We start from the raw sequence: 13,686 nt of genomic DNA, 5'->3' as shown, positions 1-13,686 counted from the left end.
ATATATTAGAATTATTTACAAAAATTAAATTTTTGATGACTTAGGATAAGACGTTAAAGAAATCCAAATACAAAATCTAATTCTCTTAACATTAGAAAAATATGAATTCGTTGTGGAACAATTATAGATTCAGACTTGGAAAAGATTAAAAAACTCGGTGCAAATAAAATGAAGTCAACCTACGTTTACAGAAAAAAAAAATACAGTAAAAATTATGACTTAGAAAATATATTCAGTGGGTGTAAAAAAAAGAATACAATTTTTTTGATCCTATATTGAAGAAAATAGAGGAATTTAATCTTGGTATTTCTGGTTGGAGCTTGAAAAAAACTCAGAGCATTTTCTTCACTGTATGCAAATAACAACCGTTGCGTGGTGGTGCTTCCACGTTTGTTGAAATGCCTGATGACATTAAAAAAAAAAAAAAGCAGACGAATCGTGTGGCATCACATCCACATTTTAGTACAGTGTTATCATATGATGGTATATCTTTTCCAATGAAGCTGCGAGACATACTACAAAAAACAAAAATGATCTTTATTTTCTATATTCAAAACTGCTTTTTTTTTTCTAATATCATCAGGCATTTCAACAAACATGGAAGCACTACCTCGAAACGGTTGATATTTGCATACAGTAAAGATAATGCTCTGAATTTTTTTCAAGCTCCAACCAGAAATACCAAGATTGAATTCCTCTATTTTCTTCAATATAGGATCAAAAAAATTGTATTCTTTTTTTACACCCACTGAATATATTTCTAAGTCATAATTTTTACTGTATTTTTTTTTTTTTTGTAAACGTAGGTTGACTTCATTTTATTTGCACCGAGTTTTTTAATCTTTTCCAAGTCTAAATCTATAATTGTTCCACAACGAATTCATATACATCTCATCCTCTTAGGATTAGGAATTTCGAAAACATGGCCCCTCTAGCAGCACATCGTGATTGACAGCTGTAACACAAAAAAAACAAAAAAATACATAAGTTTATTTTTTTTTTTTTACAAATATAATATTTTAGTTTTAAAAAAAATATACGTACTTTTAATGAAGAACTGATTGTTATTCAAACATATCACTATCACTATCAATAATGATAGGTTGATTGCCATCAGGATCCACATTTGGGATGTCAGCATCATCATTGTGCTCGATATTGACCCGATGATTAATCCTTTTTACTTGATGATCCTCATCATCATAAAATGATAGAAATCAATCGGGTGTCTACATATCGGACATCTGACATTGTCCGATTCTAAAAGTCTTTCCAAACAAGTCTGTCTGCAAAGATAATGTTTGCATGACAGTTTTGCTGGAAATTCAATTAACTGCTGTAGACATATCGGACACTGATGATCTTCCCAATACCACAGGCCACTCTCTTCTGGTTCACAGGTTTTTAATTTTTTGCAGAATTTTTCGTATTTCTGATATCTCCGATATTTTCGATTTTTCAATTGTAACTGATTGATTTGTTTATCTGAAATTCTCATCTGTTGTAAATTTCTTTTTTTGGTGTTCTGCAACCGCTTCACTTTATCCAGCAATTTTTTAATTGAATCATCAAGTGTCTCATTATCCTTGGATAAAAGAACGCGTAATGCTACAGAACTAGAAATCAATTCATTATTTTTTTTGATCTGTTCATTTAAATCCAAGTCCTTGGTGGCAGATGAACCGGGTTGAGACATGATTTTTTTTTATTATTATTGGTCCAGATAGAGAGTCACACTAATGTCAATTTTTTTCGAAAATAAACTTGTAATATATATTGTGCTGATCTGTGAAGTAACACCATAATCAGATGTTGTCCGTCACAATTTTTTTAAGCACCAGATCACACAGATTATATATATAAAAAAAAAAACTCGATCAATATAGTTTATCAATAAAAAAAATAAACTTTGTTTATATCAGAAGTCACAAATTCATATGAATATACACTATTATTGGTCCAGATATGGAGTGCGCACTAATGCCAAATTTTTTCGAAAATAAATTTGCAATATATATATATATGAGCAGAAACGCCAATTCGAGACGTGGGTTCGGATAACCCATCCTCAGAACTTCATGAAATTTTGACAGATTATAGTCCTCGATAAAATACACTTACGTATTTTTTTTTTATTTTTTCGTCGATTATTTTAGCAGTTATTGTATGGGGCATTTTATCAGAATTAACATTTATTTTTTTTTTGGTTTATTTTTTTAGTATTTTTTCGGCGAATGAAAATATAGAGAGAAATTGTTTTCTATTTAAAATTTTCTCAGCTTTCTGAAAAAAATATTACTTTTTTTTTTTGACATTTATAACACATTTAAAATCAAGTTTTTCGCAAAAAAAGCTGTTTTAGTCACGTTGCGCCAAAATTGACATGTTTGAAAATAGTTTTTTCGGGAAGCTGAGAAAATTTCACTAAACATATGTGAAAATCAAGTTGGGTTCTCTATAAAAACGAACGGAATCAACGAAAAAGCAAAAAAACGATAAACTTAAATTTTCAATTTTTTTAAACTTGAAATTTGAAATTCATGGCAACGTTACGATATCCGTGGAGACAAATTTTGATAACTGATGTTATAATGTCATTTCAAGCAAAAAAAAATGGCCTCAACAGAATTTCGATATCTCGAATACTTTTCGAGACATCGAAGTTACAAGATATCAAATTTTTTTTTGTTTTGTTATTTTTGTTATAAACAAATGGATAGGAAAAAATTAATTTATTAATCGATTCTTATAGTGAATTTTACGAGGATCATTATGGATTAAACAGCAATACCATATCTAGAATAGTTTTTGAGATATTAAGCTTGGAAGGTAAATTATATCGAAATTAATTGTTAATTTTTAATTATTTTGGGATTTTAAAATAATAATAAATTTAACAAAAAAAAATATTGATATCGATTTCAGTAGTATTTTTTTTGTGGAAAACAATGGACATAGTAAAATTCCGATATCTTCAATAGTTTTCTAGATATTAATGGTTAAAAATTAAATATTTATATGATGACAGGTTGTAATTTGAAAAAAAAAGATTTCATTAACTGTGCTGATCTGTGAAGTAACACTAAAATCGGATGTCGTCTGTCAGATTTTTTACGCACCAGATCACACAGATGTTACTCGTTGATAATTCAAAACAACCTTTGCACAAAGAGTACTTTTCACGGTCTTTTGTCATAAACACTGTATAAATATTTATGCAAATCGAATGATTGCAAAACCAAATTTTGATTATTTAATTCAAAATTATTTTAATTGAAAAAGTTGGTTTTATTTCTCTTTGAAGATTGATATATATTTTTTATTTAATTGACACTAGTAGCTTGTTTTTTATTTGAATTTCATAATTTTGTAAAGATTTATTATTAATTATTATAATACTGATAAATCAATGTAGAAAAATTATATAAATGTATATATAAACATATATATGTATATATATACAAATCACTCTTATTTTATGAGTAAAAAAAATTTGTTTCAGATAGAAAGTGCGGGTGCTATATGCATCGAATGGATGAACGATGTATGATCCAAATGATTTATAGTAGCTGTCACGACGCTAGTGACCGTTTGTGATACACCTCTCTTTCCCTGTTTTTCTGTCGTATGGTATATGCATACTATGATATTTATTTATTTTTTAGTGATTCAGCAGACAGTTGATAAAATCATTTTTTTGAATCAACAGGCACAATATGAGTCTCACATAATTGTTTCTCAGCAGTTTAGATATTAACAAGAAAACAATATACATAGATATGTCATAAAGTCACAACATTTAAGATGTATTATAATATTTTAACTTTACGAAAAAATTATTTAAATAGAAAAAAAGGGACACGTAAATGAATCATAACTTCGTTAATTTATAAAGTAATAATAAATATTACAAATTGCTTTTTTTTGTTAATGTTTAAACTGCTGAGAAATAATCACTCATTAAATATTTGAATGTATAATCGATATGCCAGAAAATTACAAACATATAAATTTAGGTCTTTTTTGAACATGAGGAAAAAAAGAAAATATTGCTCTTTTTTTAGCGTATGGTATATATATACATTCATATACCACATAGTGGTGAAAAAAACCAGAAACTTAGAAAAAATAACGAAGTTCCCCCGCCGGGAATCGAACCCGGGTCTTTTGCTTTCCGGGCAAACGCCTTGACCACTAGACCACAGGGCTTCTTACTTTTTCTAAGTTTCATCAAATTAACTCCGACGTCCTTCTATGCGTCAATTCCTTTTTTGAAATGATATGTATACTTTTCTGTATATCGTGCTACCTCTTAGTTCTCTTTCAAAGTCTCTATATGTCTCATCTTTTTATTTTTCGGTCTCACTCAATCTTCATGGATTATGTCTATCCTTGGTTCACGCGGGCACAAAAGATAAGCCGGCCGGCAAGCTGCCCGACGGCCCGTTTGAAAACAATAACGACGACAAATTACCAAAAAATTTGTCTATTGAGATTGTTCATTTTTTGCAATGTCATTTTCGTTTTGTCAAAGTTTAGTTATGCTCGATTTCTGTTTTTGCTTTACTCTATGCACAATTTGAAATAAATTGTTATTTTGATATTGCAGGAAATCGAGCAATTTTTATGTTGACTTTATTGCATGGTAAATATTTTGTTGGCTTTATATATATTATAATATGATGATACAGTTCTGTTCAAATATAAGCGTTTAAATAGTGATGCTGACAGGTTGATTATTATATATATATAATTATGTGTGACTATCAAGAAGTGGATAAAAATACAAACAAATATTTAATGTATACAGATGAAAAAAATTGTCAAGAAATCAAAATAATATATAATATATAAAATAAAGAAAAAATATATGCACACTTCACATTATGTTGAATTTAGTATTATAAATTGGGTTTGCCGTCATAAATCTGGCAGCTTGTGGCAAATGAAATCTTTATCTAGAAGCTCTTAGCAATTGCTGACGCACAATTTTTTTTCAATTATTGAGATTTATTTATAACACTTCATATTTTTTTTTATTTTGATTTTATAATTTTATTGAATATTCTTACGATATTATAAACTTGCTTAAGGTTTAAATGAAAAACAGACATAAGTTCGACGTTGTTCAACCCTCACTGCGAAAAAAAATTATGAAAATATATAACTGAAGGAAAAATAATAATTCTAGTAGCACAGTAACAAATCCTGATAAACTAAATTGACAATTCCAAACTAAATAGAATAAAAAAGTAACCATAAAAATAAGATAAAAACGACAAAGTAAAAGTACAAGAATCATGCAAGTAAGCAAGATGACTTGAGAATAAAATATAGGTATAAAGATTGAGCTGTTGTAAAAACGATGCTGTTTTACTTGTTCACGACTCAAATGTCTTGATACTGGAGCTTCAAAAAAGTTAATTTTTATGACAACCAACCAATTCGTTGCTCATTGACGAATGTTCAATTTATGTCAAAAAATAATAATACAAGAAAATCATAAACAAATACAATGATAGAGAACAAAGGTTTATTTATTATGATATTTATTTATTTATTACATTCATTTATTGATTTTATTTATTAATAATTATTCAGGGTCGTAACCCCAAGGCAAAGTATCTGTTCCACCATCGTGATCAAGAGCTCGTTTATCATCAGCCCAGCTGAGTGCAACTTTACTTTGTACAATTGTTCTTACTTGATGATCTTTACTTCAGATTAAATATTGATTTTTTTTCAATATTTGATGATTCAAAAGGCAGGACATATAATTATCAAAATTTATGTCTTTCAAAACTGAACCCTTGACACCTTTGGCTTTTTTGTAAATTTTATCATCATTAATGTTCATGACTTTATAACTATATAATTTGGCTCTCAAGCCAGCAAACTCGGTCATAATTTTGCCATTATTTTCGTCTTTCATAAGACCAATAACTTTTTTGTTGACTCTTGGCATATCATAAACATTATTTTGTGGATAATCAGATGTGTCAAATCTTTCCAAATTTTCTTTCATTTTCTCATAAATATTAGGAACTATAAAATTCAAAATGAGTAAGTCAGCATCCATGTAAAGTGCTTTGACATCATTGTGATTGAATTTTTTTTTGATATAAATGTAGTAAAAATCATAGATCCAGATTTTTGAAAGATCTAGTATTGTAAATCCAGAATAAATTGGTTTATTGAAAATTATTTTAACTCTTGACATTTCAATAAGTGCAATGTCATCTTTATAAATTGAACAGCTGTGAAAATTCCGCTTTGCAATCAATGATTTTGCTCCATAGCGACCTTCCCATTTTGTCACTATTTTAACATCTTTTTCTTTTCTTACATTTTGCATCGTTTTACCATACACACTGTTGTTCATCAATTTGAAAAAATTTTTTCTAAAATCAGTGGTTGCTTGTTGACGCATACCAGTATTGAGATCAATATATTTTTTCAACCATGAGCTTTGTTTAAATTTCAATATCCGATGAATTTTGTTCAACTTCATGCCAAGACAGTAGTGTATCAAGGAAAGTTCTAAATCAGAGGGTGGTCGAACAAAGGTAGATCGGCGAGGGGACTGCAACTCGGTCGGTAAAACAGAGATGGTAAAGAAATTTTTCATTTGAATTCCCAGTTGTTGATAATGCAGAGATGGTAAAGAAATTTGTCATTTGATGGTGTGAAATCCTCAATTTTCATGTGTCGGTAATACAGGATAGCTATTCTCGACATAATTATCCCCTCTTGTGAAAATTCACCTTAATTTATGGCTTTATTTGTATCTTCTTCAATGGTTTCCATCAAACGACTATATCGCTTTCGAGCGTTTTCATGTTATCCCCGGTACAGGGGATAATTATGTCGAGAATAGCTATCCAGATTTGGAAAAAATTTGTCATTTTAACGTGCGATTTTGTCATGTCTTATGTCTTATGTCCCATATAACATTTGATGGTGTAAATTCCCAATTGTCATGTGTCGGTATTACAGACTTGACCGAGAAAAAATTAAATTTTGTTATTTTAACATGCGATTTATCATGTCCCATGTCCTGGGGTATAGCACAAGTCTCAAGTCCCATGTCTCATGTCCTATAAACATATATATTTTTAAATTGGATGCACTCATCATGATGAACCAACATTGCATGACAGAGTAAAATAGAATGACTTGGAGAATATTTTTAAAGGAAATATCATAACCAGAAGTGTAACAAATCTTTATCATATAGGAATTGAAAATTTTTTGAGAGATGCTCAAACTGTTGTCAGCAAAAAACTAAAAGCTTTTTTGAAAAAAAAAATTAATCTCAAGATCAATTGATGTTTACATTGTGAATATGAAGTTTTAAAAGATGATACAGAAGTGAGAGAAATCAAATCTTTTATTACAAAAAATGCTGTTATACTTCCAACGACAGACCTGGATGAGTGGTTTAATGAACATTTTTTCGATCCATTATTAAAGAAAATTGAGGAGTTTAATCTTGGTATTTCCGGCTGGAGCTTGAAAAAAAAATTCAGAGCATTATCTTCACTGTATGCAAATATTAACCGTTGCGTGGTGGTGATTCTACGTTTGTTGAAATGCCTGATGACATCAAAAAAAAAAGAGCAGTTTTGAATATAGAAAATAGAGATAATCTTTGTTTTTTGTGGTGTGTAACTGCAGCTTTGCATCCTGCACAAATACATACGAATCGTGTGGCATCATATCCACATTTTAGTACAATATTATCATATGATGGAATATCTTTTCCAATGAAGCTGCGAGACATACCAAAATTTGAAAAACTCAACAATTTAAAAATAAATGTTTACGCAATTGTTTCAAATAATCCGAAAAAAAGTATTATTGCTCCTATATTTTTGAGTGATAATATTTGTGACAGTCAAACGATTCATCTGTTGGCAGTCGATAAAAACGAAAATGATAAAAAAAAAAAGTTACCAATACTAATGACAGTATTTTTGATGATAAATGTTTTTCGGCTGACGACGACGAAGATGATGATGATGACGATGACGACAATAAAATGGAAGTTGATGACGATTATGAAAATTATGTTCAAAAGCAGAAAAAAGGAAAAAAAATTTTCCATTTTGCATTAATTAAAAATTTATCACGCTTGGTAGGCTCACCAGTGAATAAGAAAAATGGCCGTTTATACATATGTGACAGATGTCTAAATCATTTCTCGTCAGAGCTTCATTTGGAAAAACATTTAGCTGACTGTTGTCAAATTAATCATGCACGGATGATTATGCCAAGGAAAGATGCCAATATACTACTCTATATACAATATAAATTAAAAAATCATCGATACAGAGAACTTGTACCTTTTGTCGTCTATGATGATTTGGAGTGTATTTTAAAACCGATTGATAATACTGACTCTGAAGAACATATTTTACATAGTGCTGCGTACTATGTTGAATGTACCTATGATAATACATTATCATTCTACAGAATGAATCGTAGTGAAAACTGTATTGAATGGTTTATTGGAGAATTGGAAAAATTAGCTCACCAGGTCAATGATGTACTTCTAAATCCAATACCAATGGAAAAATTGACTGTGCAACAGGAGCATGAATTTCAAAATGCCACAATTTGTCATATATGTGAGGAGATTTTCATGGAGCAAGACGTTAAGCACCATGATCACGATCATTTCAGCGGATCATATCGAGGTCCAGCTCATGCTAGATGCAATATCAACCATACAAAGTCTCACAACATACCTATCGTTATGCACAATTTATCAGGATACGACTCACACTTTTTAATACAAGAACTTTGCAAAGCATTCGATGGTCGCATACATATACTACCAATAAATAAAGAAAAATACATTTCATTCACAAAAAAAGTGGATAATACTGTTGTAGGTTTAAGATTCATCGACTCATTTAGTTTTATGTCTAGTAGTATTGATAGATTATCATCTGATTTGAGCAATGATCAAAAAATTATAACACGTAGTGAATGCAATAGTGAATACTTTGATTTATTGTGTAGAAAAGGAGTATTTCCTTATGAATATATTGACTCATGGGAAAAATTAGCTGAAACAACTCTACCACCAAAAAAAGAATTTTTCTCAAAATTAAAAAATTCCGATATATCAGATGCAGACTATGAACATGCCAAAAATATTTGGGAAAAATTTAAAATAAATACATTGGGTGAATATTCTGATTTATATTTGGAAACTGATGTGCTGTTGTTGGCTGATATTTTTTAAAAATTTTCGTTTGAGCTGTTTATCAACATACAGTCTAGATGCACTTCATTATTTTACTGCACCAAGTCTAGCATTTGATGCAATGTTAAAGTATACAGGTGTGAAACTTGAACTTTTGACAGATCCAGCAATGCATCTCTTCATTGAGAAAGGAATTCGAGGTGGTGTTGCACAATGTATGAATAGATATGCCAAAGCCAACAACCGATATATGGGTGATAAATACAATCCAGCAGAAGAAGAATCATACATCATGTATTTTGATGTGAATAATTTATATGGTGCCGGCATGAGTCAATATTTGCCTTATGGAGGTTTCCAATGGGAAGACAATTTCAATATTGATGTCACAAATATATCTGATGAAGCTGAAATTGAATATATTTTAAAGGTTGATTTAGAATATCCAAAAAATTTGCATCATGACCACAAAGATTTACCATTATGTCCAGAACAATTTACAGCACCAGATTCAAAACAATCAAAACTAATGACAACTCTCCATGACAAGAAAAATTATGTGATACACTATAGAAATTTAAAACTATATTTGGGGCTTGGTATGAAGTTGAACAAAATTCATCGAGTATTAAAATTTAAACAAAGCTCATGGCTGAAAAAATATATAGATCTTAATACTGGTCAGCAAGCAACCACTGATTTTGGTAAAATTTTTTTCAAATTAATGAACAACAGTGTATATGGAAAAACAATGCGAAATGTGCGAAAGGAAAAAGATGTGAAATTGGTGACAGAATGGGAAGGTCGCTACAAAGCAAAATCACTGATAGCTAAACCAAATTTTCACAGTTGTTCAATTTACAAAGATGATATTGCAATTATTGAAATGTCACGAGTGAAAATAATTTTCAATAAGCCAATTTATTCTGGATTTACAATATTGGATCTATCAAAAATTTGGATTTATGATTTTTACTATAATTATATTAAAAAAAAATTCAAAGATGATGAGGCCAAAGCACTTTACATGGATACTGATTCACTCATTTTAAATTTCAAAGTTCCTGATATTTATGAAAAAATGAAGGAAAATTTAGAAAGATTTGACACATTAGATTATCCACCAAATAATATTTATAACATGCCAAGAGTCAACAAAAAAGTTATTGGTCTTATGAAAGACGAAAATAATGGCAAAATTATGACTGAGTTTGCTGGCTTGAGAGCCAAATTGTATAGTTATAAAGTTATAAACATTGATGATGATAAAACTTACAAAAAAGCAAAAGGTGTAAAAGGTTCGGTTTTGAAAGACATAAATTTTGATAATTATATGTCCTGCCTTTTGAATCATCAAGTATTGAAAAAAAATCAACATTTAATCAGAAGTAAAGATCATCAAGTAAGAACAATTGTACAAAGTAAAGTTGCACTCAGCTGGGCTGATGATGAACGAGCTCTTGATCAAAATGGTGGAACTGATACCTTACCTTGGGGCTATGACCCCGAATAATCATAAATAAAAAATATATTTATTATAAATAATAGTTATAATATATATATAAAAATGCAAAGTAAGCACATCTTTTGTTTGATCTAAAGTGCTGACGTTTTATTTTCTAAATTATTTTATAAACAAAAATGGAAATATGATACTAAGTTGAGCGAGTTATATTGATTATATTTCGTTGAATTTGAATTAGAAAGTGCTGACATTTTATTTTTTTAAAACTATTTCTATAAACAAAATTAGAAATTTGATACCAAAGTGCGCGCGTCTTCACTCTTTTGTATATGAGTACCAAAGAAAAAAAATATTTCAGTCTTGAATAAGATTTCAGTCATAATGGTTGAATATATTGTTGATGTTCAAGGATTTTATGATACGGATCAAAGTTTTATTGTGAAAGAATTTGCAATAGCAAATTTGAATCAAGAAGATGATATCAAGTCGATAGTATTCAAGCCTCCATGTGCCATGAGTACATTATCATCTGCTATCAAACTGACAAATAATTGGTTAACAAACAATCATCATGGACTGTTATGAAACTCAGGAGATGTTGATTATGCTGAACATGGAAAAATTATAAATGATAGCCTTGAGTCTTCAATTTACGTATATGTAAAAGGTCATGAGAAAAAAAAATGGCTCAGCAATATTTTGAAAGACGATAAAACTATTATTGATTTGATTGATATGGATTGTCCAGCGCATGGCAAACTACTAACTAAGGTATGTCAAAAAAACTATGTTCACCATCTGAGTTATCATCTCAATTTATGGACTCTTACTTGTGCATTGGATAATGTACAAAAATTGAGAGCATGGTTCCGAACTACCTGGGGATCAGTTTCATCATTGAAAAAATCGATTCAGCTATTTTGTCATCTTGAGAGTCTGGAAAAAATGGCAACAGAAGATATTGCAAATTTACCAGAGAGATATATTTTTCTGCTTACACCAAACTCAATTGATGCTGTATGGGACAAATTGCCAGAAAAATTTAAAACAAAAAAAGATTTTCTTCAATATAAACGCTGCATTGAACATTATCATCATCAAGACGAAAAATCAGATGAATTTGACGGGCCATCACCCATGATAAAAGATTGTACATTATGTCGAAATAAAAATAAATGAAAAAAAAATTTTTAACATACATTGTTGGTTCATTTATTATAATAATAATTTTTGATTTTCAGTAAGGAGAAAATAATATATACAATTTTTTTTTTCATGTACATTATTTGATTTATTTATTTTTTTTTTCTTTCACATATTATTATTATAAATATAGGATTGGTAAGTTTACAGGCATATATTAAACGAGCTTGCGTACTGAACCACTAATTGGATTATATTCAACAATTCGATCATGTAAAATCAAACAATAAGCTGATGTTTGAGCTGGAAATTGTGTTGTTGATTCAAATTCAAGTCGAATATCTACTGGTCCAGATTTTAAAAATTCATTTTGCTTTGAACAATCTATGACAATAAGTGGAGCTTCTTCCAAAAATTTTTGTCTTGTAAATAATGGTTGTGGTGTTTCTGTGTAATAGTAGGAAGCTTGAAAATATGCAAACATATCATATAATAATGAGAATTGATTATGAGCAAAATCAATATTTAAATTTCCATAAGGATATGATTGTGAATTTAAAAACAGCTTAACATCACGCAAGTTACAATGATCAAAAACACTTGAATTGTTTGTTACAGAGTTTTTTCGTCCTGTTTGGAAGCCTAAAATTATGTATCTCGGTTTTTCCAATTGTGTTGATGTTTTCACACTCCAATTTTGTTTTGTAGTTGCAGGTAATAGTGGATACTCGTACAATTCCCATGTACGAAAACTGATTGCTATGGATGGATCCTTGGCAATGTAATTTAAAAGTTGAATTTTCTGCTTATCAGACACTTTGATATATGGAACAATCCATTCCACTTTTTGAAGTTTAATTTATATTTTTTCGCTACTTTTTCCTTTCGCAGGTTGTTCTTGTAGGCAGGCATTCACATCACTATTTGCTCTTATTAGGATGAGTTCATGTTTTGCATTGATAATTATTTTTTTATAATCTTCAGCAAATCCTAGCAGCAGACTCAGTGGTATTGATATATCAAAATAACCTTTCGAATCGAATAATGATTCTTCATCAGACATTAACCATCTGGCATTCTCCAATAATGATTTTTGATTTGGACTTAAGGAAATATATCCTTTCATTAGAGTCGTAAGACCAACATTTTTGCTCCGATCAATTTCAATTGCATTTATCTCATAGCGAATTTCTTCAAACATGTGTGCTATTGCCATTCGTACCAATGAAGTTGTTTTTGGCACAGATTTTCCGTCACTTGTAAGAAATCGTCCAGTAATATGTAGTGAACTTTTACTTGGTAGTACACATAAATCTTGATGTTGAATTCCAATCCGGATTTCATCGTTGTTATTGAATGTTGAAGAGCCGTAAGGCTGATGAGCATGTAACTCACAATGGGCAATCGATTCATCAAAAATGATCGGTTCTTGTATACTTAAAATTTCATCCATGGTATAATACAAAAAAAGCAACAAAATGACACTTTTATTTCCGTAGATGTTGTTGACGTGGACTGAGACCGAGACTCTTGAGAAACTGAATACTCTGATGTGTTATCGCTTTGCTTCCTTGCTTTTGACTGATTTTTTTTTGGCATAATGTCTCGCATTTATAGCTTTGCCCAATTATTTTATTATTATGTTTATTCTTTTTTTCTTTTTTTTAAAAAACGATGCCCATTTTTTTTTTTTCTATTTGACACTTTTAATGTGTAGTCGAATTATAATCGTTTCTCCACGAAAATTCACAATTTCACCATCCTGATCGACAATTTTTGATTGCAATTGATGTATTGCTTGCACTGTGACTGGCAGATAAATGACATGAGATGGTACTTCAACAATCTTATATCCAGGAGGCAC

The 13,686-nt window shown here is 29.8% G+C and overlaps 1 protein-coding gene across 1 annotated transcript; it reads right to left on the bottom strand.

The window, feature by feature from the left end:
* Positions 1-12,039: 12,039 nt before the first annotated feature.
* LOC122850474 lies at positions 12,040-13,275 on the bottom strand. The gene is made up of 2 exons (XM_044149615.1): positions 12,699-13,275; positions 12,040-12,638 (listed from the first exon to the last, which is right to left on the bottom strand). Exons 1-2 carry the CDS (start codon positions 13,273-13,275, stop codon positions 12,040-12,042), a joined length of 1,176 nt encoding a protein of 391 aa, XP_044005550.1.
* Positions 13,276-13,686: the final 411 nt, after the last annotated feature.

This window comes from Aphidius gifuensis, linkage group LG2, assembly GCF_014905175.1.
Source record: "Aphidius gifuensis isolate YNYX2018 linkage group LG2, ASM1490517v1, whole genome shotgun sequence".
Taxonomy (NCBI): Eukaryota; Metazoa; Arthropoda; class Insecta; order Hymenoptera; family Braconidae; genus Aphidius; species Aphidius gifuensis.
Note: the sequence above shows the minus strand (reverse complement) of the source record. Positions and strands in the feature narration are given on the sequence as shown.

What these genes read in the sequence shown, in the direction of transcription:
- LOC122850474 (XM_044149615.1), bottom strand. Translation starts at nt 13,275, where the DNA reads ATGGATGAAATTTTAAGTATACAAGAACCGATCATTTTTGATGAATCG. An exon ending in ACAACCTGCGAAAGGAAAAA is followed by an intron (nt 12,639 to 12,698) that starts GTAGCGAAAAAA and finishes CATATATCAAAG; the next exon opens with TGTCTGATAAGCAGAAAATT.